Source organism: Coregonus lavaretus (assembly GCF_964263955.1).
Source record: "Coregonus lavaretus genome assembly, chromosome: 39".
Classification (NCBI taxonomy): Eukaryota; Metazoa; Chordata; class Actinopteri; order Salmoniformes; family Salmonidae; genus Coregonus; species Coregonus lavaretus.
Genome location: NC_140026.1, coordinates 24,447,996 through 24,475,802, shown reverse-complemented (window position 1 = coordinate 24,475,802; position 27,807 = coordinate 24,447,996). Strand labels below are relative to the sequence as shown.

The 27,807-nt window shown below is 43.6% G+C and overlaps 1 protein-coding gene across 1 annotated transcript in view; it reads right to left on the bottom strand.

Annotated features, from left to right (window-relative positions):
* The window catches only part of afap1 (actin filament associated protein 1), a gene marked incomplete at its 5' end in the record, with an annotated part of 40,955 nt that extends 18,447 nt beyond the window's left edge, over positions 1-22,508 (bottom strand). The window contains 3 exons of the mRNA XM_084155762.1: positions 36-144; positions 21,794-21,876; positions 22,382-22,508. Coding sequence (XP_084011888.1) covers positions 36-144; positions 21,794-21,876; positions 22,382-22,508 — 319 coding nt within the window. The remainder of the gene's footprint in view (positions 1-35; positions 145-21,793; positions 21,877-22,381) is intronic.
* Positions 22,509-27,807: the final 5,299 nt, after the last annotated feature.

Here is a 27,807-nt window from a genome sequence, read left to right as displayed (position 1 = left end):
TCACATGGATGTGCGTTTGTGTTTTGTACACTTACTGGAGGTGATGTATTCTGGGGCTTTTCCAGGACTGAGGGGGACGGCCTCTTCATAGTAGCCCTCTGGGAGAGAGGAGCTGGGGAGAGGAGGAGGCCCGTTGTCTGGAGGCTGGAGGAAACATATGGAGAGAGAGGGATTGGTTAGAGAGGTATCGGTTACGTTGCACTGTAGTCTATGGGAAAGCGCCACAGCAAGGGCAAGACGTGTGTTAGAGCGTGAAAGGGCAGGGTGCAAACACAGGAAGTAGCTACTTCGGATGTGAGGTCCCTATAGTGGAACTTCAAAGACTAAGTGTGACCCCCGTCTATATGGCGGCCATCTCTAGGTTATCAATGAGACCATGGGAGGAAGTGATTAATTTAGTAATCAGCTGAGTTGACTCATGATTGGCTTTGAAGTGTTACAGCACCATGGAGACAATCAACATGTAAATTGTTTTCACTAAGATGTGATGCATTTCCACTTAGGAGATAAATAGAGAAGGAGCTCAAGAGAGTGACAGAGAGTGACAGAGAGTGACAGAGAGAGAGACAGAGAGAGAGAGAGAGAGAGAGAGAGAGAGAGAGAGAGAGAGAGAGAGAGAGAGAGAGAGAGAGAGAGAGAGAGAGAGAGAGAGAGAGAGAGAGAGAGAGCGAGAGAGAGAGAGAGAGAGAGAGAGAGAGAGAGAGAGAGAGAGAGAGAGAGAGAGAGAGAGAGAGAGAGAGACAGAGAGAGAGAGCGAGAGAGAGAGAGAGAGAGAGAGAGAGAGAGAGAGAGAGAGAGAGAGAGAGAAAAAAGAGGGGATTGAGATGGAAAATAACACTTCTTTGTCGTCTTCCCAACTTAGCTAGCTAGGGCGCGAGGATAAACTAACTCACACACTGGGGTCTTTGCCTTCGGCTCTTAAAATAACATAATTGCGGCAATAAAAATCTAATCTCTCCAAGCGCATTCCCAGAGTTGGCCTTCACCCAGAGTGAGAGAGAGAGTACAGAGAGAGCTTCGCTGCTGGAGAGTGATACCTTCGGTTTGATAATGTCTTCTTTACTGGTGTTGTAAACACTCGCTGAGGTTCTCTTTCTTTCTCTTCTAACATTCATTATCTGTACTCCTGCTTGACTCCATTCCCGACTGCTCTTCACTAGGCTCTATATCTAGGGCCATGAGTTTTACCTGAAAAACTCAGGGCCCATGATCGTTTCCCACGGGTGGCTAGTATGAAAAAGTATGAAAATGTATGCACTCACTAACAGTAAGTCGCTCTGGATAAGAGCGTCTGCTAAATGTAAAATGTGCATCAATGTCGCCTGGAAGACCGTTCTATAAAAGGTCTACATAACAACCTACTGTAACCATGACAATGACCTCTTGCTCCACCTAATGTCGCCACAAACTGTCATGAATAAGCAATTACGGCTGGTGACTCCAATAAACTCCAAGCAACCTTTTTCTCATGGAAAGGTCCGCTCTAATTTCATTTAGTTGGTGGCAGCTGCCGTATTTTCCACTGGTGGAGGGTTTTAAGGGGGAAAATCCACCACGGTTGTGAAACGCTAGCGTTATGGGAAGTTGATCGCGGCCATCCCAGAAAGCCGCCAACCGGCGGCATCGCCACATCGATGTCGCCATTGCCATGACAACATGGATATATGTGGCTATTCATAAGCCATTTTTGTGTTGTTGTTTTTTACAGTGCAGAGCTATGTCAAAACGTATGTGTTACTGTGTCATGAGCAAAGCATTTATACTGGACACTTGAGTTAGTCCAGAGAGAGAGATGAAAATCATATGATACTTAGTAGTTTTGGGATGTGGGGCAATCATTCCAACAGGTCTAAGTTGACTTTATTCATACATATAGATAGGGGAATCTCAATGCAAAGTCAATACGATGACTCTACACTACACTCATTACCCCAAAGGGAAATCGTAGCAGTGTTCTGACATGCACACTGGCATACTAAGTGGCATGCTAGTTGCCACTTTAGCTAGAAAATAGGGTAAAAGGGTAAAATAGGACTATTACCAATCTGCAGCCTGTCCCTAATAACACTCAGCCACTCTGTCTAGGCCCAGCCAAACCACAGAGATGATAAACTAACCATTAATGATAAACACAGATTAATCACAGTGTGCGTTTCAGCACCAAAATGCTTCCTCAGTCTTTCTGCCTATGTCTTTAAACCCTCGCCTCTTTCTTGTACAGTATGTACTCCCTTTCTCTATCCATCTACACTCCCTTTCTCTCTCTCTCCATTTATATACTCCCTCTCTCTTATCTACCCTCCCTCTCTCTGTCATCTACCCTCCCTTTCTCCATCTACCCTTTCTCTCTCTCCATCTACCCTCTCTCTCTCTCCATCTAGCATCTCTCTCCATCTACCCTCTCCCTCTCTCCCTCGACCCTCTCATCTACCCTCTCTCTCTCTCTCTCTCTCCATCTACCATCTCTCTCTATCTATATACTCCCCCCTCCATCTACGTATACTCCCTCTCTCTCTCTCCATCCATCCTCCCCTTTTCACTACATCTACCCTCCCTATCTCCCCTCTCTCTGTCCATCTACCCTTCCTCTCTCCCTGCGTCTATATATCCCTTTCTCTCTCCATCTAGAACTTTAACTCCAAGATGTGGCTCGACCCCAGAACCTTATCACATTTCCACTGGGAAACAGTGCTTTGTGGTGAACTCATTTTCTGGCAAGGTCACTGGCCCACTAAACTCCACAGACCCTCCCCCACCCGTCCTGACCCTCCCAAAACATCCCCACTGCACCAAGGGAGGAAGAGAGAAAGAAAGAAAGTTGAGTGAGTGGAAGACTTCAAGACTGTAAAAAGCGTAAAGGGCAGGGAAAGGAAGAAAGCGAGAAAGAAAAAGTGTTCGGCCTTGACATTTGAACAATAAGCTCTGGTAAAATACATCCACTTGGCATTTTGCCTTGAAATACCAAAGCTGGAGGTTGTGTTTGTGTTCGTGTGGTGGACTGTTTGGACTGCTGATTTTGGAAGGCAGAAACCTTTCAGCAGTATCAGAATGTGCTTATTTCCTTCTTAGATCATGTTAGCAACAATAGCAGCATTAATAACTCTCGAGACTTGATTGTTTTAGATATGCGTTTTGAAATGCAATTGAAGTTACTTGAGATGGAGATTGGAGTTGTGACCACATCACTCTACTATGAGAGGTATTCAGGGTCCGGTCAAGTGCATTGGACACACACACACACACGCACACACAAGCATCCACACACGCACACACGCAATCATGCACACACACACACACACACACACACCTACCTTTCAATTGCTTTCACTACCTCAACAAACAACAGCCTGTTCGTATCACAGAAATAATCTGGCTTGACGAATCACACAATCTGACTAACAAAGTGCATTCCAGCCTCTGATTGACCGTAAACAAACACCACCCGTAAACCCCAAAGAGGTGTCGGATCCAGACGGATGTCTACACGCTAAGTAGCCCTAATCATTAGCATCTTTTTCAGCTGATCCTTACGCTACACGCATGCAACACTCCTATTGTTGTCTCCCATCCATGTACTGCTTAGATGTATAGAAATCTTTCAAAAACCTTAGCTGTGCTTGATTGACCTTGCCTGGAGCAACGGAACCAAAGGGATAGTCCCAAAAGTGCAAACCTGACCCATCTGACACTCCAGTCAGGCTCAAGCAAACCCTCAAAGTATTTGAAAGTTTTGAAATACTATTGAACCAAGGTCTGCTATAGATGCATATGGCCTTGAACCCAACAATTCTGTTCCACATCCCAACGCTATCCGCATAATACCCTCCTATTGTGAATTCCCACCCATGTATCTTTTAGATGAACAGATCTGTGCATTTGATGCCCTTAAACCCAGCAATTTCCCCAATTCCAGGGAGCAGCCCATGTGTAATTAGGGAGTAGCAGTGAGGGAGGCCTGACTCTGTCCTTGGTTTGGAGACACTGTGGGGGAGATTTTTGTCTCTCTAGCCTGGGCTGAGCTCTGCATACCAGCGTCCAGTCAGTCGTCCAGTCTCTGACTGTCTGCGTAGGAGGGGTAGTCAGTGTTGTGTCAATGTTTTTGCTGTCGTGGGAGTTGTGGGAGCACAGAGGGGACAGAAGCAGGCTGTCTCGCAGTTCGTCTAAGAGAGAAAGACTACATTTTCCAAGATGCTTTGGGTTTTCTATCCATTTAGGTTGAGGGACTATAGGTGTTGCTTCTACATACCACATACACTATATCTACAAAAGTACGTAGACACCCCTTCAAATGAGTGGATTCGGCTATTTCAGCCACACCTGTTGCTGACAGGTGTATAAAATCGTGCACACAGCCATGCAATCTCCATAGAAAACATTGACAGTAGAATGGCCTTACTGAAGAGCTGTGACTATCAAAGTGGTACTGTCATAGGATGCCACCTTTCCAACAAGTAAGTTTGTCATATTTCTGCCCTGCTAGAGCTGCCCCGGTCAACTGTAAGTGCTGTTATTGTGAAGTGAAATGTCTAGGCGCAACAATGGCTTAGCCGCAAAGTGGAAGGTCACACAAGCTCGGTTGCAACACTCACTACCAAGTTCCAAACTGCCTCTGGAAGCTGACGTGTTCATCGGGAGCTTCATGAAATGGGTTTCCATGGCCGAGCAGCCGCACACAAGCCTAAGATCACCATGCGCAATGCCAAGTGTCTCGCCGCCATTGGACTCTGGAGCAGTGGAAACGTGTTCTCTGGAGTGATGAATCACGCATCACCATCTGGCAGTCCGACGGACAAATCTGGGTTTGGCAGATGCCAGAACAGTACCTGCCAGAATGCATAGTGCCAACTGTAAAGTTTGGTGGAGGAGGAATAATGGTTCGGACTAGGCCATTTAGTTCCGGTGAAGGGAAATCTTAACACTACAACATACAATGACATTCTAGATGATTCTGTGCTTCCAACTTTGTGGCAACAGTTTGGGGAAGGGCCTTTCCTGTTTCAGCATGACAATGCCCCGTGCACAAAGCGAGGTCCATACAGAAGGTTAATCGAGATCGGTGTGGAAGAACTTGACTGGCCTGCACAGAGCCCTGACCTCAACCCCATCGAACACCTTTGGGATGAATTGGAACACAGACTGCGAGCCAGGCCTAATCGCCCAACATCAGTGCCCGACCTCAATAATGCTCTTGTGGCTGAATGGAAGCAAGTCCCCGCAGCAATGTTCCAACATCTAGTGGAAAGCCTTCCCAGAAGAGTGGAGGCTGTTATAGCAGCAAAGGGGGAACCAACTCCATATTAATGCCCATGATTTTGGAATGAGATGTTCGACGAGCAGGTGTCCACATACTTTTGGTCATGAAGTGAACATTACAAAGGGGCAAATTTCAGTTGCTACATTCATTTCTGGAGTTAGAAATGATATATACCCATTGATTCTTGAAGAATATAACTTATACATTTTAAAGAGACACGTGTCTATAATTCTCTTTTTTCTTTGTTTTAATTTCGTTATAGTGTTGTCAAAGCTGGCCAACATACTTTGTATTGTTCATGGTGAACAACAACACAACTCTTCATCTCTTTCTCCATGGCCATTCCTGTTCTTATATGGGTCCAGTCAAGTGCAGCCAACTTTAATCTAAATATGGAGGCCATATCTCTGGCAGCCCCTGCAGCAGTTGGGTTCATCAGTGCATCTAAACCTTACAAGAGGGGGGAGAATTCCTGATACGCATGCTCGTGCAGACACGGACCATGGAGTAGTGCTAAGGCAGCACTTCACGGAGTATCACACCGTCTGACTTCTGGGCCTCTGAGCCTTTTGCCTGGCTTTAGCTAACTCGCGTGCACTGTAGGAACAAAAACAGTCTCTAGCACACCTACCCGCTCTCCATATGAAACTGCCCCTGGCTGTTGAAGGATGGTGAATAGTCCATTGTATCTGAGAGAAACTCAAACCGGACTTTTACAGATTAGTCACTAGCACACTCATACCAGTCCAAAGGCTTCTTGAACAAGCACACTCACGCACACACACCATACCAGTGGCTAGTGTGAAAAAAGCCCTCTTTGCTGGATCCTAAAACCCAGCACTCTCCCCTTTCAGAACAAGCATCGCCACTGAGCCATGTTCACTGATACTAATCTAAGTGTTACACCAAACTGTTTTTACACGACCTGCCCATGTTAGTGGAACCTCAGCAAACCCTTGTACCAGTTCCCATTCTGAATTCTATTCTCTCCCTCCTTCCCTCTTTTCCTGGGAATGGGAGTGGGGGATAAGTCTGTGTTTTTAGGCAGGTGTGCTCTTGCAGGCAGCCGGAGCGGATGTGCCAGTCTGAATGCTGAGTGGGGGAAAACCAACACGAGAGAAACAAGCATTGAGGGAGCGATAGGAAGCTTCCAGACTTCCACACCTCTTCCCCTCTTTCTCCCACCTCACAATGAGGTGTCAATGTGGGCCAGAGGGAGGGGAGGGGTGCAAACTCAAATGTTGTGAAAATTCTGTGTAACTTCTAGCACACGTTTACTGTAAACTCTGAGGCTGTACCCGCTTTAACTTACATTTTTAACAGTGGCCAAGTATGCTTCTGTGGCTTTTTGATCATAATGTGAGCCTACCAGAGTGGCCTACCATCAAAAACAATGGAGAAAATGCATCCCATAACATTTTAACATGGAAATAGCTGTTATATCATTCAGCCTACAGTAGCAGCCAATGTAGGCCTACATTCCATGAGACTTTTGAAAAAAAAAACATGCAGGGCTTGACATTAACCTGTTTATCCACTGACTGAAAATGTTGTTGTGTTGTTTGACGCAAGAAACCACTTTACAAAATAAAATGCATTATTATTCCCATACCATTATTACAGAGAATCAGACAAATTATGCTGCCCTCTGCCTATTGGCTACTTAGCTTATTCAAGCCTGTCTCAAAATACAACACTGCCCCTTTAAGACAAAAAAAAGCTCTTTACCTGACTCGCTTTTCAAAGATGTCTAGAAATGTACATGTTTTGTGCTCTTGTAGGAAGCAATCACTCCCCTATTGCTGACTACAAATGATCTATAACTGGGCTAATAATTCACTAACTAGCAAAGGATATGAACAAAATGTGCACACGGGCTACATGCAGCTCTTGCTTTGAACTCAAAACAAGCGCATCTACTCATGACCGCTCATGCTGTAAACACAGTCCAGTTCAATGTAAATGGCAAGGATCCATATATGGCAATAGTCTATTTGCATATAGGCCTACTGCAGCACTGATTGGTTATGTCGCACCGGTTTGTGTAGAGTACGGGCTGAGTCATGCGTGTCAATGGAATAGAATCCTACTCCGCTGCAACAAAATAATCTTGTATAGTTCATTTTGTTTCGGTATGTTGCATTGAAAGTGGCTAATATTGCGTTGATTTGATCACAATTGCCACAGTAAAGGGAAATGTTGATAGTGTTAACAGGGAAAACTCTAGAACAGCGGTCACAAACCTTTTCTGAGTCAAGATCACTCTCTGAGTCAAAATGCAAGCCGAGATCTACCGCTCAGATTTTTTATTTACATTACTTAAAAAACTTAAGCCTATGTAACATTAACTAATTAAAAACAATACTGTAGCAATGAGATTTGTGCAGTAAGCTATAGGCCCAATACATTATCACCGCATATTGGCTTTGCTTGAATTGCCCTGCCAATCATTGTTGTTCGGGGCATTTCTTTAAATTATATTTCAGAATTTGAGGTAGGCTATATGATCACACCGGTAATAGATCCGTTGTTGATTTACTTGTGAGGCACAGCTAAGTGAGCATACACTTCACAGGAGGTTGGTGCCACATTAATTGGGGAGAACGGACTCGTGGTAATGGCTGGGGCGGAATAGGTGGAATGGTATCAAATACATCAAACACATGGTTTCCATTTCATTTGCTCTGTTCTGGCCATTATTATGAGCTGTTCTCCCCTCCGCAGCCTCCTGTGATACATTTAAATAATGTACTTTTTATTTGTATTTGACTGGGCTGATGGTGCCTGCATCTGATGGTCAGTCTCAGCGGAGGGAGAGAGCAGCAGACTGTGGGTCCGCCTCTCAACATCCCTCCGCTCTCCCTTTCCTCCACTGATACTGACCAAAAAGGGACGGGACACTGTCTTCCAGCTGATGGCGAAACTCGAGTCGCACCGCATTATTTCTGCCTCATGCACAAATTCATGTTGTTACTCCTATGAACAGAGAAAGTGAAATATTCCTCGATATTGAAAAAGAACCAAGCCGCTAATAATAACAACAACGCAAGCCTATCAATACACTTTCCTACTCATTCATTACTGCTGCAGTGCTTGTTGTAGCGCTGAGTGGAAATAGGAAGAATGTGCATTTTATGGCTTATAAAAGTGTTGAATACAAAGTGTTGACAGTGCTGTATAAGAACTTCAACATGAACTCACTCATAAAAACAGCATCTCTTTGCTTTGCTTTGCTTATTCATTGACAGTCTCTCTCTAGTCATGGTTTTAAACGGTTTAAAATCTCACAGTATTAACTTTGATGTAGCCTTCTGTTATGCCTGCTACTGTACGTTACCGCAGACACGGTAATCAGAGCCTCCGATTGGCCAACGGTAGACCTATAGTGCACTTGATTTGCTCTCCGGGCTCGCCAGGAAGGCAGTGTTTGTACCTTCAGACACATGAAATGGTTCAAAATGGCAACAGTTCGCCTACCCGGCGCGCAGGGCAGCTGAATCGGGTGCACCTACCGCTAACAGCCCGAGACAAATACAAATAAATAAGAACACAAGGCTTTATCGTTGGGTGATTTACAGAAATATTTGCCGATTGACTAGGAATGCCTTGGTGATCGATCTGTTGGTGGCCACTGCTCTAGAAAGTTGAAGTTGAATCTCGTGCTTTTCTCCGTGGGCTGATATTTCTTCTGTGCGGCGGTCCCGGGGAGCTGCATGGCAGTCTCGGGGCTACTGCGCACCCGTGCACGCGGACAGCTTACAGGGAACATTGGTCGGGGGTAGAGCCTGGGATAGAGGGGGCCGAGAAGGCTCCTGCTTTTGTTGGACAGCCCCCTGAGTGTCTATTTGGGCTGGAATGGACTCTGCCTATTGTACTGGGAGTGAACTGGCATGGTGAAACAGCAACACACACTCACCCCGAAAATACATCCACACTCATTCACTCCGAACACACATCCACACTCACATACCGAACACACACTCACTTACTTAGTTACACAGGAAGCTTGGTCCTTGCCAACTGCCTACAGTCAGTCCTCATTCAGTTAGTTTGAAAGAGCGGTCTCATTCACTGTGTCAAATACGTATTCAGCTTGATCTTAATGCTTTGTTTTATTCCGTTTTAGAGGCAGTGTGAGTTTTCACTTAGTTTCTTTATATAGTCAGTTAGATCACATCATCGATGGGAATAGAGAGAGACTTGGCCCTATTAAAACGGTCTTTGAAAACGTTTTTGGGAAAAAGGAGTGAAATTGGTTTTCCATCCGTGCTCCAGTTTTCAGGGATTTTTTTCTCCAAAAGTGTTTATATGCATAAAGGCCCATGGAGCTGGTGACTCTTCACGCCATGGTCCCATCAAGTGTCACTGGTCGTCATGAGATTTCCTTACTGTAATCCAAAATGTGATTAATGCAGATTTACCACTTGTTGTGCCGTTTCCACAGAGTTGTGGGAGCTGTTTCCTCAAGGATTTGTTGTTGTGTGCTAACAGTAAATCATATTTAATTGCCTTTGTCTATGGCACAATACAATGGTGAGGTCACTGTATTCAACTGTGGTTAGACCAACCACCAAGTAGGGGAAGACCACTGAGAAACTAATGCCTCAGCATGTGATGGCAGGACCAAGTTTGCCAAAGTTTGCCATCAATACTACAGTATATTGAAACGAACACCACAAACAAATCACAAGCAACTAACTAAATGGGTGAAATTGATTAACTGGGAAGTGATTAATGCTGCTCCAGGCTCATACTGTGTACGAACATCAAGGCTTCATTTAGAACGGTGATATTGTTACATGCCAGCGCTAAATGTGTTTCTCTTTTAGGTTATAAAACATTTGGATTGACTAAATAAAGAAGGATCGGGCTTATCCAACCCCAACACGGCAATGGCCATTGTGATAGACCGATGGCTTTCAGTGGTTGTAGTTAGCAATTCTTTTCAGTTATTTTCTTTTCAAACCCCACAAGGTTTTCAACAATGCACACACTTGCAAAACGAGCCCCCTTAAGAATATACTCAAGACCAACTCAGTACACGGTAGGGATAGGAGTGTGTGTGTGTGTGTGTGTGTGTGTGTGTGTGTGTGTGTGTGTGTGCGTATAGACTCCCATGTGTGGAAACGTTCTACAGTAGACTGACATGAAGGCAAGCACACAGAGAAAAAAATCAAGGAACTCACACAAACACAGCAGGAGAGTGATTCCACTGTGTGAGTATTATTGTGTGTGCATGTGTGTGTGTCTACACTAACTCGGACACAAAGCCTTCGGCTGAGACGCATATTTATCTTAACGAGCGCTTGGGGAGGAAAGGGGGAGGAGGAGCGAGTTGTCTCAGTCAGGAGTTGAGAGGGGGAGGAGATGGAGAGAGAGAGAGAGAGAGAGAGAGAGAGAGAGAGAGAGAGAGAGGAAATGAAACACAAATGGAGCTTGTCTGCCTCAGAGACACCAACACAGCCAGGCGGAGTGGAGTGGAGAATGGAGTGTGTGTGTGTGTGTGTGTACAGTATGTGTGTGTAAGAGTAAGATACAGTCAGATCATGTACACTATATACACAAAAGTATGTGGACACCCCTTCAAATGAGTGGATTTGGCTATTTCAGCCACACCCGTTGCTGACAGGTTTATAAAATTGAGCACACAGTTATGCAATCTCCATAAACAAACATTGGCAATAGAATGGCCTTACTGAAGAGCTCAGTCACTTTCAACGTGGCACCCTCATAGGATGCCACCTTTCCAACAAGTCAGTTCGTCAAATTTCTGCCCTGCTAGAGCTGCCCCGGTCAACTGTAAGTGCTGTTATTGTGAAGTGAAACATCTAGGAGCAACAACAGCTCAGCCGCGAAGTGGAGTGATGAATCACGCTTCACCATCCGGCAGTCCGACGGACGAATCTGCCTGAATGCATAGTGCCAACTGTAAAGTTTGGTGGATGAATAATGGTCTGGAGCTGTTTTTCATGGTTCGGGCTAGGCCCCTTAGTTCCAGTGAAGGGAAATCTTAACGCTACAGCATACAATGAAATTCTAGACGATTCTGTGCTTCCAACTTTGTGGCAACAGTTTGGGGAAGGCCCTTCCCTGTTTCAGAATGACAATGCCCATGTGCACAAAGCGAGGTCCATACTGAAATGGTTTGTCGAGATCGGTGTGGAAGAACATGACTGGCCTGCACAGAGCCCTGACCTCAACCCCATCGAACACCTTTGGGATGAATTGGAACGCCAACTTCGAGCCAGGCCTAATCGCCTCACTAATGCTATTGTGGCTGAATGGAAGCAAGAGCTGTGAGGGGAACGGCACCTCCTTACCTTCAGGCTCTGATCAGACCCTACACCCAAACGAGGGCACTACGTTCATCCACCTCTGGCCTGCTAGCCCCCCTACCTCTATGGAAGCACAGTTCCCGCTCAGCCCAGTCAAAGCTATTCGCTGCTCTGGCACCCCAATGGTGGAACAGGCTCCCCCACGACGCCAGGACAGCGGAGTCACTGACCATCTTCCGGAGACACTTGAAACCCTACCTCTTTAAGGAATACCTGGAATAGTATAACAGTAATGCTTCTACCCCCCCACCCCCCATAAAAAAAAAAAAGTGGTTGTCCCAAAAAAAAAAAAAAAAAGTGGTAGTCCTAAGTTGAATGCACCAATTTCTAAGTCGCTCTGGATAAGAGCGTCTGCTAAATGACTTAAATGTAAATGCAAGTCCCAGCAGCAATGTTCCATCATCTAGTGGAAAGCCTTCCCAGAAGAGTGGAGGCTTTTATAGCAGCAAAGGGGGGACCAACTCCATATTAATGCCCATGATTTTGGAAAGAGATGTTCGACAGGCAGGTGTCCACATACTTTTGATCACGTACAAATATGTGTATATCGAGCGTGTGTATGCGAACAAGAAAGAGAAAGGAGTAAATGTGTGTGTGTGAGCGGCTCTCTATGAAAATGTGTGTAAGGGGTGGGCACTCGCCAACATCAACACAGATGGAACTCATTTGCTGAGTTTTACATGTACAGTCGTGGTCAAAAATTTTGAGAATGACACAAGTATTGGTCTTCACAAAGTTCGCTGCTTCAGTGTTATGAGATATTTTTATCAGATGTTACTATGGTATACTGAAGTATAATTACAAGCATTCCATAAGTGTCAAAGGCTTTTATTGACAATTACATTAAGTTTATGCAAAGAGTCAATATTTGCAGTGTTGACCTTTCTTTTTCAAGACCTCTGCAATCCGCCCTGGCATGCTGTCAATTAACTTCTGGGCCACATCCTGACTGATGGCAGTCCATTCTTGCATAATCAATGCTTGGAGTTTGTCATAATTTGTGGGTTTTTGGTTGTCCACCCGCCTCTTGAGGATCGACCACAAATTCTCAATGGGATTAAGGTCTGGGGATTTTCCTGGCCATGGATCCAAAATGTCGATGTTTTGGTCCCCGAGCCACTTAGTTATCACTTTTGCCTTATGGCAAGGTGCTCCATCATATTGGAAAAGGCATTGGTCGTCACCAAACTGTTCTTGGATGGTTGGGAGAAGTTGCTCTCGGAGGATGTGTTGGTACCATTCTTTATTCATTGCTGTGTTTTTAGGCAAAATTGTGAGTGAGCCCACTACCTCGGCTCACTCACAATCGGAAAGGGGATTCATCAGAGAAAATGACTTTACCCCAGTCCTCAGTAGTCCAATCCCTGTACCTTTTGCAGAATATCAGTCTGTCCCTGATGTTTTTCCTGGAGAGAAGTGGCTTCTTTGCTGCCCTTCTTGACACCAGGCCATCCTCCAAAAGTCTTCACCTCACTGTGCGTGCAGATGCACTCACACCTGCCTGCTGCAATTCCTGAGCAAGCTCTGCACTGGTGGTGCCCACGATGCCGCAGCTGAATCAACTTTAGGAGACGGTCCTGGCGCTTGCTGGACTTTCTTGGGTGCCCTGATGCCTTCTTCACAACAATTGAACCTCTCTCCTTGAAGTTCTTGATGATCCGATAAATGGTTGATTTAGGTGCAATCTTACTAGCAGCAATATCCTTGCCTGTGAAGCCCTTTTTGTGCAAACCAATGATGATGGTACGTGTTTCCTTGCAGGTAACCATGGTTAACAGAGGAAGAACAATGATTTCAAGCACCACCCTCCTTTTAAAGCTTCCAGTCTGTTATTCTAACTCAATCAGCATGACAGAGTGATCTCCAGCCTTGTTCTCGTCAACACTCTCACCTGTGTTAACGAGAGAATCACTGACATGATGGCAGCTGGTCCTTTTGTGGCAGGGCTGAAATGCAGTGGAAATGTTTTTTTGGGGCAAAGAGGGACTTTGCAATTAATTGCAATTCATCTGATCACTCTTCATGACATTCTGGAGTATATGCAAATTGCCATCATCAAAACTGAGGCAGCAGACTTTGTGAAAATTAGTATTTGTGTCATTCTCAAAACTTTTGACCACGACTGTACATGCCTAACCTCCTGTGTGATGGCTATCGGTAAGGGTGAAGGTGTAGATTGAAACTCTGCTGTTGAAACACCACAGGGAGTGTAGTTGTGAGGAAAAAGAGTGAGAGAGAGAGACAGAGAGAGCGAGAGAGACAGAGACCGAGAGAGAGAGACAGAGAGAGACAGAGAGAGAGAGAGACAGAGAGAGAGATAGGATGGACTCAGCTTTTCCCATGAGGTTTCAGTCAGTCTGTGTCAATCTGAACGCCTGGTTGCAATTATGACTGCTTAATTACAGCCAGCTGTGTGTGTGTGTGTGTGTGTGTGTGTGTGTGTGTGTGTGTGTGTGTGTGTGTGTGTGTGTGTGTGTGTGTGTGTGTGTGTGTGTGTGTGTGTGTGTGTGTGTGTGTGTGAAACATGGAGTACAAGAGTAAAGAAACTCCCCCTTCATCCTCTTTGTCTGATACACAGATTTATGAGGTGAGGGTTGGGTAGTGTTGCACTGTATACCAAAACTGCTGTACTTTTCCACTACTAGAACATGAAAAACGGTTCGGTACTTGAATTTTTGTTACTTTCAGTACTTTGTCAAATGTGTCTCACTTCATATATGCATTGAGAGGATCGAGTCTGTCTAGTAATTTGACTGAATTTTCTCAAGGGGGCAGTAGCTAGCCAGGCTGCGCTTGCGCATGATGATGACGAAACAACTAAGCAAAAGGTGTTACAAAGCAGTGCAGTGCAAGGGAGGTTTAGTTCCAAAACGACATAAAAAACTATTTTACACATGATATTTGCATTGTAGCGTTGTCATTCTACTAAATTAGAATTATTTTTGAGTGACAATGACATGAACATATATTCAGCATGGCATTCATGTGAGCATTATAATATGATTACACAACCCAAAAGTAATGTGAAATTCACATCTTGCTAGCAGTAGCCAGTAGCCACTAACCAGCCAGCAGCCCTGGGCGAAGCATTGCACCCTGGGAAGTGAAATGCACTCTGCGAATAGTACTATGCTGTGTAAATTTCATTGTATTTCTATGGCCTATAGACTATTGCAATATAGAAGCTTCAGAAATGAGCTTCAAAGTGTGTTTTATGTCATTTTGGAACTAAACTATTCATTTAATACATTCAATTATTTAGCTGTAATGAATAATTAATATATAGGTCTAATGAATGTCATTTCAACCAATATTATTTCCATAGATGAGCAAATTAACACTGATATGTATCAAATTACATGTTAAAACAGTTTAGATGTAATTGATTTTGCATAAGAAAAATGTAAGGTATTCTTCTGTTATTTAATATGTTGTTTTATCTTTTGCAAGAAATTGAATATAGAATATAATTTGATTTGTTCTACCAGTTATCAACATTTTGTTCAATGTTTAAAAAAAAGAAAGCCCAGTGGTTATTCTGTGTCTTTAGCTAATATGTTATACATTTTTTTGCCCTAGTATTGTTTCAGCATCGAGTATCGTTTTGGTATTGAGTACCGTTTCAGTAGGTTTGGTATTAATATACTTAACCTGGTATCGAAGTCAAAAATCTGGCATCGTGACAACACTAGTTATAGGTAGTTTTAAAATGACTCAAGAAGCTCCTCCGCTTAGTGAGTAAGTGTGTGTGTGTGTGTGTGTGTGTGTGTGTGTGTGTGTGTGTGTGTGTGTGTGTGTGTGTGTGTGTGTGTGTGTGTGTGTGTGTGTGTGTGTGTGTACCCTGAGTACTGCCAGTGACTGAAGGTCAAAGGAGGAGCTACATACAGTTGAAGTCGGAAGTTTACATACACCTTAGACAAATACAAACTCAGTTTTTCACAATTCCTTACATTTAATCCTAGTAAAAATTCCCTGTCTTAGGTCAGTTAGGATCACCACTTTATTTTAAGAATGTGAAATGTCAGAATAATAGTAGAGAGAATGATTTATTTCGGCTTTTATTTATTTCATCACATTCCCAGTGGGTCATAAGTTTACATACACTCAATTAGTATTTGGTAGCATTGCCTTTAAATTGTTTGACTTGAGTCAAACGTTTCGGGTAGCCTTCCACAAGATTCCCACAATAAGTTGGGTGAATTGTGGCCCATTCCTCCTGACAGAGCTTGTGTAACTGAGTCAGGTTTGTAGGCCTCCTTGCTCGCAAACGCTTTTTCAGTTCTGCCCACAAATTTTCTATAGGATTGAGGTCAGGGCTTTGTGATGGCCACTCCAATACCTTGACTTTGTTGTCCTTAAGCCATTTCGCCACAACTTTGGAAGTATGCTTGGGGTCATTGTTCATTTGGAAGACCCATTTGCGACCAAGCTTTAACTTCCTGACTGATGTCTTGAGATGTTGCTTCAATATATCCACATCATTTTCCTTCCTCATGATGCCATCTATTTTGTGAAGTGCACCAGTCCCTCCTGCAGCAAAGCACCCCCACAGCATGATGCTGCCACCCCCAGGCTTCACGGTTGGGACAGTGTTCTTCGGCTTGCAAGCAACCCCCTTTTCCTCCAAACATAACAATGGTCATTATGGCCAAACAGTTCTATTTCTGTTTCATCAGACCAGAGGACATTTCTCCAAAAAGTAAGATCTTTGTCCCCATGTGCAGTTGCAAACCGTAGTCTGGCTTTTTTATGGCGGTTTTGGAGCAGTGGCTTTTTCCTTGCTGAGCGGCCTTTCAGGTTATATCGATATATGACTTGTTTTACTGTGGATATAGATACTTTTGTACCTGTTTCCTCCAGCATCTTCACAAGGTCCTTTGCTGTTGTTCTGGGATTGATTTGCACTTTTCGCATCAAAGTACGTTCATCTCTAGGAGACAGTCTCCTTCCTGAGCGGTATGACAGCTGCGTGGTCCCATGGTGTTTATACTTGCGTACTATTGTTTGTACAGATGAACGTGGTACCTTCAGGTGTTTGGTAATTGCGCCCAAGGATGAACCAGACTTGTGGAGGTCTACAATATTTTATCTGAGCTGATTTCTTTAGATTTTCCCATGATGTCAAGCAAAGAGGCACTGAGTTTGAACGTAGGCCTTCAAATACATCCACAGGTACACCTCCAATTGACTAAAATTATGTTAATTAGCCTATCAGAAGCTTCTAAAGCCATGCACAAAGTAGATGTCCTAACCGACTTGCCAAAACTATAGTTTGTTAACAAGAAATTTGTGGAGTGGTTGTAAAAATAGTTTTAATGACTCCAACCTAAGTGTATGTAAACTTCCGACTTCAACTGTATTTTATGCTTCCACTAAGAAAACTAAGAGACATAAGTATCCAGATCCCTCTCTACACATGAAACAGTTTCCATCCTCACCCCTCAAGGGTCCTGTCAATCAACAAACATACTGTCAGCAGCCTCAAGGAACTCACTCTGTCTACAACCGACATTAACCCTTGACAATCCTTTCCTCAATACTTTTATTTCCTGACACCCTGACCATGTGACCTGATCAGGAAAACTCCTGTCCTGGAGTTAAGAGCCCTTAGCCTGGTTAAACCAGACTGAAACCTGTACTCACTTAGTGAAACAATGGTTTCACTGGTTTAACCAGGCTACAGGACCGTAACCTTGTTTACTATCTATCTACTCTCTCGAGGTAAAGACACTAAGCATCCTCTATTCTACAGACAGTCTGTGTGTTAACAGGAGTGCGATAGGGTCGTGAGACTGTGTTGACGAACAACCATTTTATTGATCCCTGCATTCCTGCCTGGCCCCGACTGGGGACAGGGTTAGACTGGAATCACACAAGACTGGGGCTACTGTGTGGGAATGAGCAAGAGAAGGGAACTCTTAATGGGGTTGAAATCATTCAAGGCCACAGGTTTCACAAGTGGTGAAGAAATCATCACATGAACACCTCCAATATGCTGTCTCTCTCTTGAACATACACACACAGTTCTCCTTCATACATTTTCCCTAACACACACACACACACACAAACATACACATTATCACACACACAAACACATACACAGGAACACACCCACGAACACAGACATACACACACGAACACACACACCACATACAGGAAGGGAAGCCTGCTGGGTGGTTCAAAGTGAGGGCCGGTTAGAATAAAATGCCCCAATCTTTGTCTATCTGATGAAACGATATCCTGTAACGGTCTCCTGATCCCTAATGATATAAGGGCCTGTGTCTTTGTGTGTCTGTGTGTGTGTGTGTGAGTGTGTGTGTACGTGTGTGTGGAGAAAGGGTCAATAAAAAGTCAGCTCCCCTGGCACAAATAACAATTCTTAGCGACAGAGGTCCTTGCCTCTATCAACAGTCTCTTTCTCTGCTAATCGCTAACCTGAATAAATGCCACCCATGTGACCATCACAACTCTTCTGTACTGACTGAGTGGGTCTGTGTTAGCATGTTAGCATGTCAGATGACTTTGCTAAAGGATGTTATTATGCTTATTCTAGGAATTTCAGGACTGCTGACCCAACACAATGCTATGCACTGAGTGTACAAAACATTACATTTACATTTTAGTCATTTAGCAGACGCTCTTATCCAGAGCGACTTACAGGAGCAATTAGGGTTAAGTGCCTTGCTCAAGGGCACATCGACAGATTTTTCACCTAGTCGTCTCGGGGATTAGAACCAGCGACCTTTCGGTTACTGGCACAACGCATTTACTAACTAAGCTACCTGCCGCCCCATTAGGAGCATCTGCTCTTTCCATGACATACTAGACTGACCAGGTAAATCCAGGTGAAAGCTACATTATGATCCCTTATTGATGTCACCCGTTAAATCCACTTCTGTCACACCCTGATCTGTTTCACCTGTCTTGTGTTCGTCTCCACCCCCCTCCAGGTGTCGCCCATTTCCCCCATTATCCCCTGTGCATTTATAACTGTGTTTTCTGTTTGTCTGTTGCCAGTTCGTCTTGTCTCGTCAAGCCTACCAGCGTGGTTTTTCTGTACTCCTGTTTCTCGCTAGCCCCTGTTTCTCAAGTTTTTCCGGTTTTGACCACTCTGCCAGCCCTGACCCAGAGCCTGCCTGCCGTTCTGTACCTTACTGACTCTGCCCTGGATTACCGACCTCTGCCTACCCTTGACCTGTCGTCTGCCTGCCCCCTGTTTTGTTAATAAACATCTGTGAATCGAACTGTCTGCATCTGGGTCTTATCCTGACTTCTGATAACTTTAATCAGTGTAGATGAAGGGGAGGAGACAGTTTAAAAAAGGATTTTCAAGCCTTGGGACTATTGAGACATGGATTGTTTATGTGTGACATTCAGAGGGTGAATGGGCAAGACAAAATATTGAAATGCCCTTGAACGGGGTATGGTAGTAGGTGCCAGGCGCACCGGCTTGAGTGTGTCAAGAATTGCAACGTTGCTGGGTTTTTCACGCTCAACAGTTTTCTGTGTGTATCAAGAATGGTCCACCCCCCAAAGAACATCCAGCCAACTTCAGACAACTGTGGGAAGCATTGGAATCAACATGGGCCAGCATCCTTGTGGAACGCTTTCAACACCTTGTAGAGTCCATACCCCGACAAATTGAAAAGCGGTGGGCAACTCAATATTAGCAAGGTGTTCCTAATGTTTTGTACACTCAGTGCATCACATTCATGCAATTACAGCCATTAGAATTCAGTGAATGGATAGGGAGCACAAACTCTTCCACCAGCCAGCCAAGCGAAGACACAAACTTTCTGTATGACCAAATGCAGTTATAGCACTAAACCAAGATGGCTGTGTACTGGTATCCATTCGACACAGCATCAATTAGGGTTGGGCGGTATACCGTAAATACCGTATACCGGGGTATTTGGAAATACCCACGGGATGGTTTTTAAATACCGTCAATAACGTTGAAACTATTTATTTGAAGTTTCTACACACATTTGAATATTTGTAGCTACTGTTTAAGTAAATCCCTGCAGTCAACTTGTGCAATACATTAGGAGATAAAGCAGATCGCGTTCTTCATTTCACCTGTCACATTCTTTTCCATTATGAAGCGTACCGTAGTTCCCCAGAACAGTTGAGCCAATCACGTGTTTGTTTGTAAAGAACATAACAGCAGAAAGCGGGAGGTGCTGAGTCCATAGGGTTCTCTATAGGTGAACCTCTGTTGTGCAGCGTACACAAAGTGATGAAGTTACACTTGTATGCAATTCACTACTAAATGTTTGCTAGGTAGATATCTTATAACTGTCTAAGATCTCCTATACTCTCCAGCTGTGTATTTGGTTGAACTTTCTATGTAGTGGGCTAAGTAAGTGGATGAATTACTAAGGAGACGGGGCACCATAGTGTTAGCTTTCTGCCGTGTTTGAGAAGGAAAAGAGTTATGTACAGCTGCCACTGATATCTTGATATTTTGCCTGTGCTTCCTAGCGTTGTTTTCTCCTCTACGTTCTCCTCTAGCATTTTGGTAATAGACGTCCAATCGGCTTTTTAGCATTGTTAACGTCCCCTTGTGTGCTACGCTGGCAAGAGTGTGTGGGAGTGCTGGGCCGTGGCCGGTCACAGACAGAGTGTGGCTCATGCATCACGCACGCCTACTCTCTCTGCCCTGGGTGTGTGTCTCTATCTCTGTCTCTCTCGCTCTCTCCCTCTCCCTCCCTCTCTCTCCCTAACATACACTATAGGGTTTATTACTTACAGGAATGGAGGAGACAGAGTTACCAAGGGAGAGACAGAGGGAGAGAACATTGGAGGGGGAGATTCACTGTATGTGAACTGAAACCAAAGATGGTTGAAAAAACTCACAGCTACTTGGACTGTTTTCCAGAGGTCAGCATTGCAATGTAATGAATGGTAATCTCAAAGGGAGAGGGAGAGAGAAAGAGACTGCATGACCCCGTAACCCCTCCCTAACCCCCTCTCCTCCTCCTCCTCCTCCTCCTCCTCCTCCTCCTCCTCCTCATCTTCCTCTTACTCCCCCTCCACCCCTTCCTCCCCCAAAGTGTTCCGGGAAGTGCAGCCTGGAGTTCCAGAGTCCAGACACATACTGGGGTCAGGAGAGGACAGAGGTAGGATGGTTCTAATTACAAACTGCACTGTAAGGGGGAATGTGTGTGTGTGTGTGTGTGTGTGTGTGTGTGTGTGTGTGTGTGTGTGTGTGTGTGTGTGTGTGTGTGTGTGTGTGTACTTGTTTTCCTACCTTATCGGGACCCCAATGTCCTAACAATTCACCCGAATGTCCTGACAAGGTAAAACAATAACCTTTTTGAAAAGTCAGGACTTTTTTCATGTCCTGAATTTGTTAAAATGCTAATTTAAGCTTAAGGGTTAGGTTTAGGGTTTAGGATTTGGGGGTTAAGGTTAAGGTTAAGGTTTGGGTTAAGGTTAAGGTTAAGGTTTAGGGTTTAGGGAAAATAGGATTTTTAATGGTCAAACATTTGTACTCCCCAAAAAGTCCTGAAATATCAAGAAAGTAAAGCGGTGTGTGTGTGTGTGTGTGTGTGTCACACACTCCTTACCACAGCGCTGAAGAACAAGGTGTTGTGGGTTATTGTCATGGTGAAGGGGGTTTATGGGATAGCACGGCACACCTGGATATGATCAGACGCATCCGCTCGGAGACAAATTACACACACACACACACTTTCTGTTCCCACAACACACACACACATCCACACACATTAAACCCTGCTTATGTGTTATTGATGATTGTCAGGGGTTGGGAGGTGGTGAGAAAGCAGAAACATATTGATCTCAGAACTACCCTTCCTACTGATTTATAAGAGACTGTAAAAACGCCCTGAAACAGTTCACATGGTTACAACATCCTCCAATATGATTGGACGTGACATTCATGGGACAGAGTACTCCATGCGATCTGACTTGAGCTCATGCAACATGTCTCAATGTGTCAAGTTACTTGTGGTTGAAGAATGAGGAAGGAATTTCCTCTTGAGTGACAATAAACATCATCAAGCGATCAATCAAGTTTATAGGCAGTGTTGCGATCTGATCCAGTACAAATAACTACCATGCCCAGTCAGTTCACTACCATGCCCAGTCAGTTGACTGTCAGTCAGAGCGGGGTAAAGTGATGTAAAGGTGGTGATGTCAGAGGTTAGGGGTCAGAGGTGATGTGAGGTTGTCTTACCAGCCAGGGGTGTGGGATCTCTGGGAGGGGCATCTGAGGGGGGGCCGGGAGGCTGCTGTGGATCTCTGGCTTGAACGAGGGCTCTGAGAGAGAAAGAGAGAGATAAAGAGAGAGATTTTAGAGACAGTGGAAAACTGCAATGTAAACACAAGAAGGGATAATAAATGGAATTTGGTTTCATCCATGTTATGTTTCTAAACAATACGATGGAACAGAATTACATATAATAGGGATTGAGGTGAACTGAATGGACTAAAGTTGTGTAATAGTTGTTGTGCGGTGGTTGGGAGTCTGACCTTAACTGAACTGAGGTTGAAATGGACAAAGGGTGTGTGAAGGTTGTGGTTCTGACCTTTAGCGTTGGGTACCCTATGCAGAATGTTGGAAATGAGTGGACTGAGGTTTTGTGTAAAGGTTATGTGATGGTTCTAGGTCTGACCATGAGGTTGTGTAAAGGTTGTGTTAAGGTTCTGACCTTTAGCGTTGAGGACCCTGTGAAGCATGTCGGAGATGAGTGGAGTGGGGTTGTGTAAAGGTTATGTGATGGTTGTGTGTAAGATTATGTTGTAAAATAGTTGCAGTTCTGACCATTAGCGTTGAGGACCCTGTGGAGGATGTTGGAGATGAGCATCTTCTTCTCCCTGACCCCAGCGCTCAGATACTCCCTGTCCAGCAGGTCCAGGAACAGACGCAGCTCACACACCAACTCCTCCATGGCTACAAAAAGACACAGAACACAAACAATAGAATGTTAGACAGCACACACTCACAAACACACAGGATATTACACATCATACTCATGGCCAGCATAGGTGTAATGTAATAATGTGGTTATGACCAAGTTGATGTCAACACACTCTGTAGGCAATACCGTTTCATCAGCATTCAAAGACTCTTGGGAAACAAACACAACCTGACTGACGTAGTCAAAGGTGTATGTAGACCAAACCAACCACGGCAACAACAAAGTATCATACAATACACAATAACTATACAGTCTTATAGAACCAACTAGGCAGATGGAAAGAAAAACTCCCAGTACTACATTTTACCTGAGAGTTTCCACAGAGTTGTCCAACCGAGGCTGGCACTGGCATAAGATTTGAGGAATCTTCCCTGCCATCAAAGTTGATTTACAGCTCTGGGAACATATACATTCACTAACCTTTTATATAGACAAACAATAGGTACATCCCATATAAATGCATAGCTGGATGTTTAGGTGTGTGTGTGTGTGTGTGTCTCACTGGGCGTGAGAAAAGGGTATGGATCGCTTCACGTTAAGTTTATGGGGGTGATATGCGTGTTATGCTCTGCACATTAATACAGAACTGCTCTGTAGATAAAGAACACACACCTCTATCTTTAATGGTTCAGCCCTTCAGTTCCAGTAGAGCGTGTCATAAACATGTGTTATTACTGATTACATCATATGAACTCTAAATAGTGGAGGTCCATTGACAGGACCCTAGAAGTTATGGTTGGTTAGCTAAGCATATAATTATAGGTCCTATCTGTGGTTTGTTCTGTAGAGAATTCACCAGGTCTCCCACTATGACAGAAAACACACACTCACGATGAAACTGTCTATCTATATCGTCTAACCCCTGCAAAGGCATAATTCCTCACAGACCATGCTTGTGTGTTTTGGATGATACCATTAAATCAGTTCAGTTGAACTCTGTGAGGAGCAATAAAGATTCTAGGGTGGTATATTTTGATACACCTATTGAGTAATGCATTATGTCATAGTAAATGGTCATGCAATTATCTGCATCCCCTCCACATGTGAAATCTGACAGCTAATGAAACGGTTTGGAATGTTCTACACACAGCAGTACAGAGTGATTTGGGCAGTCTCAATTGACGTACAGTACATATTGTTTTTGCCAGACACCTGTAATGATATAATATCTAGTAGGCCCTGTAAAAGCCTGAAGGACCCCCTTGACAGCTCTATTAATGATAGTGATGTACAGTTTGGGGATGGTGGCCTAAACTTTTGATCAGTGCGTCTGGCATTGAGATGGTGCATACCGTTGTCTGCAAGATACATTTACGAGGTTAGAATACACATCCATATTTTACTCTCACAGCTATGGAGAAGACTGGGAGTCTATAGCTATACAAACCGCAGCTTGCACACATTCCTGTTGTAATCTTATTATCCTTTGAGAGAGAGGGGGGAGAGGGATAGAGAGACATATACCCATTTCAGACAGAAGATGTTGTATATTACCTGTAAAAAATATAAGGCAATGTTTATATGACCCTCTTTCAAACAAACCTTTATTTAGCACTTTATTGCTGGTACAGTGTAAAAATAAATCTAGTTGTTTCAACTAATTATTATTAAGTAACTGGTTCCACAGCCGTGCCTACCTTAACCTCTACGGGATCGGTGTCCCGTACACGGGACGGTTGACCTAACGTGCGCTAATGTGATTAGCATGACTGTTGTAAGTAACAGCAAACTTTCCAGGACATAGACATGTCTTATATGGGCAGAAAGCTTACATTCTTGTTAATCTAACTGCACTGTCCAATTTACAGTAGCTATTACACTGAAAGAATACCATGCTATTGTTTGAGGAGAGTGCACAACAACAAATAACGTATCACAGCAACTGGTTTGATACATTCACCTCTGAATGTACTTACATTCAGTAATCTTGCTCTGATTTCTCATATGTTCATTCAACTATACATTATTATTTGGGAAACTTAACTAAAAAGTGCTGTGCAACAGGTTACCAGTGGTGGAAAAAGTACCCAATTGTCATACTTGAGTAAAAGTAAAGATACCTTAATAGAAAATGACTCAAGTAAAGGTGAAAGTCACCCAGTAAGTATTTGGATTAAAATATAGTTAAGATAAGTAAATGTAATTTCTATATACTTAAGTATCAAAAGTAAAAGTATATATCATTTCACATTCCTTATATTAAGCAAACCAGATTGCACGATTTTATTTTTAATTTACGGATAGCCAGGGGCACACTCCACACATAATTTACAAACAAAGCATTTGTGTTTAGTGAGTCCGCCAGATCAGAGGCAGTAGGAATGACCAGGGATGTTCTCTTGATAAGTGTGTGAATTTGACCATTTTCCTGTCCTGCAAGCTTTCGAAATGTAAAAAGTACTTTTGGGTGTCAGAGAACATTTATGGAGTAAAAAGTACATTATTTTCTTAAGAAATGTAGTGGAGTAAAAGTAAAAGTTGTCAAAAATATAAATAGTAAAGTACAGAAACCCCAAAAAACTACTTAAGCAGTACCTTAAAGTATTTTTGCTTAAGTACTTTATACCAATGCTGGTTACACACACACAGACACTTCCATATTTTTACACACGTTGACATACAGTACATGATTATATTGTGCATGTTCATTTATACAGTAATTATTATTCAACATATCCTCACTTGAGATTTGAACTCAAAACCTCTTGGTTCATGGCAAAGCTCTTGGTTCAATTATCAGTTAATCTGACTAATCTCTCATCATTGATTTGATTTACTTATTTCAGCAATTTTAGGTATTTCTGTATAGTTGTCTAATGTTGGTGGAGCTTATTAGTCTGTTTTAATGTTACTCCTTAATCACTATAATAAATACAATAGCTTTTCTTGAGTGTACTTTTAACAGAGCTGAGATTTACTTTAAAGTGCAAAGTATAGCAATACAGGTGAAATCAGTCATTGACACAGACATGGTGGCGTAGCAGTTAGATTGGGTGGGAGCAGGGGGCTGTATTTTGGTTACAGGTTCTGTGAAAATGCAGGAATCATGACTAAGTCTTTAAGTGGGTTTTATTAGTTTTTTACCACCTACCCCTTTCAAAAAGAAGCAGGCATGGTCAATTTGTGAGATTTCGGTCTGTGTATGAAAGGGATGAGAGAGAGAGAGAGAGAGAGAGACAGAGACAGAGACAGAGACAGAGACAGAGAGAGAGACAGAGACAGAGACAGAGACAGAGACAGAGACAGAGACAGAGAGAGAGAGAGAGAGAGAGAGAGAGAGAGAGAGAGAGAGAGAGAGAGAGAGAGAGAGAGAGAGAGAGAGAGAGAGAGAGAGAGAGAGAGAGAGAGAGAGAGAGAGAGAGAAGAGAGAGAGAGAGAGAGAGAGAGAGAGAGAGACAGAGAGAGAGAGAGAGAGAGAGAGAGAGAGAGAGAGAGAGAGAGAGAGAGAGAGAGAGAGAGAGAGAGAGAGAGAGAGAGAGAGACAGAGGGCTTGGGGTTTAGGCTGGGTTTCTGTATAAGCACTTTGTGACAACTGCTGATGTAAAAATAGCTTTTTTTAAATTAAATTCTAGAGAGAGATAGGGCATAGCCTAGGACTAAACAAGCACCTTAGTATCAAGCTGAAAGAGACGTTGGTAACGTTCTGTCCCTGATTTCTGATCAGTTTTCCACACCCCAGACCATATCATAAAGGCAGTCCTGGACCAGTTTTGTAAATGGCATAAACTAACTGCATGACAGCATACATGGTCTTTTGCCTGCTTTCTTACTGTACACGTGTTTCAGCCAACAGACCTAAGAGTTTGATGACCAATTTCACAGTGTATTGTGTTGTGAACTCTTTTGGCTAGAGAGGAATAACAAGTTAAAGCCTACCTCCAACAGGGGTGGTCAAAACGGGTGGTGGAGGAGCAACAATACGCAATAAAACCTCAGATCGCTAAAGAAAGTGGGAATTAGACCTAGGTGACATGGAGCGAAGAGGACAACCCTCAAACAACACTCAGGGCTATGAACTAAAACACCAAACCATGCAAACAAACCCCTCTCTCTCTCCAACACTCACTGCTGTCACTAACAAAACTCCCCATGTCAACAGTCTTATATAACAAAATATATAGCTGCTGGCCGGGCCTTCAAAAACACTAACCCCCCACTTGAGTCAAGATGTGGACACACCTAGAAACTACAGGAGACGGTTGGAGGAATGTCTAAGCTGGGGGGTAGTCCGTTATCATTCCCGGACCAAGCAAGAGAGGTGAAGGGTTTTCGGGAAGATAAAGGGGGCCAGAGGGGGTACATGTTTGGGTCTACTAGCTCCAAAGGTGAACTTGAGACCTTCTGCATAAATACATAAAATTCTTTTTTTGTTGTTGTCGTCGCAGAATGGTGTTCTGATTTATAATGGGCTGACAGTATATAACGCCCACCATACTTTCTTTAGTGTGTGTGTGTGTGTGCATGCGTGTGTCTTGATGTCTGACGGGTCCTTAAACACTACTCTGCCTTCTCCTGTCACTCCGATGATAGAGGCCCTAGGTGGTGTGTGTGTGTGTGTGTGTGTGTGTGTGTGTGTGTGTGTGTGTGTGTGTGTGTGTGTGTGTGTGTGTGTGTGTGTGTGTGTGTGGTGTGTGTGTGTGTGGAGCTGTCACGTCCCCAGACTAAACACACCAGACGAGGCGGATATGCTACAGACACCATTTGTAAATGAGAGAGAGACAGACAGACAGACAGACAGACAGAGAAACAGACAGACAAATACACACACCTACAAACTCAGGACAAGAAAATAAACCAGATGTTTTCCCCTCTCACCTTAAAGAGCCTGCATTTCCCATAACAAAATGTGTTACTACTCTATTAGGACACACTCAAAACGTCATACAGGAACTAAATATAGCAATGCATAACTACACTGAGTGTACAAAACATTAAGAACACCTGCTCTTTCCATGACATAGACTGACCAGGTGAATCCAGGTGAATGCTATGATCCCTTATTGATGTCACTTGTTAAATCCACTTCAATCAGTGTAGATGAAGGGGAGGAGACAGGTTAAAGAAGGATTTTTAAGCCTTGAGACAATTGAGACATGGTGTATGTGTGCCATTCAGAGGGTGAATGGGCAAGAAAATATTTAAGTGTATTTGAAAGGGGTATGGTAGTACAGTGAGGGAAAAAAGTATTTGATCCCCTACTGATTTTGTATGTTTGCCCACTGACAAAGAAATTATCAGTCTATAATTTTAATGGTATATTTATTTGAAC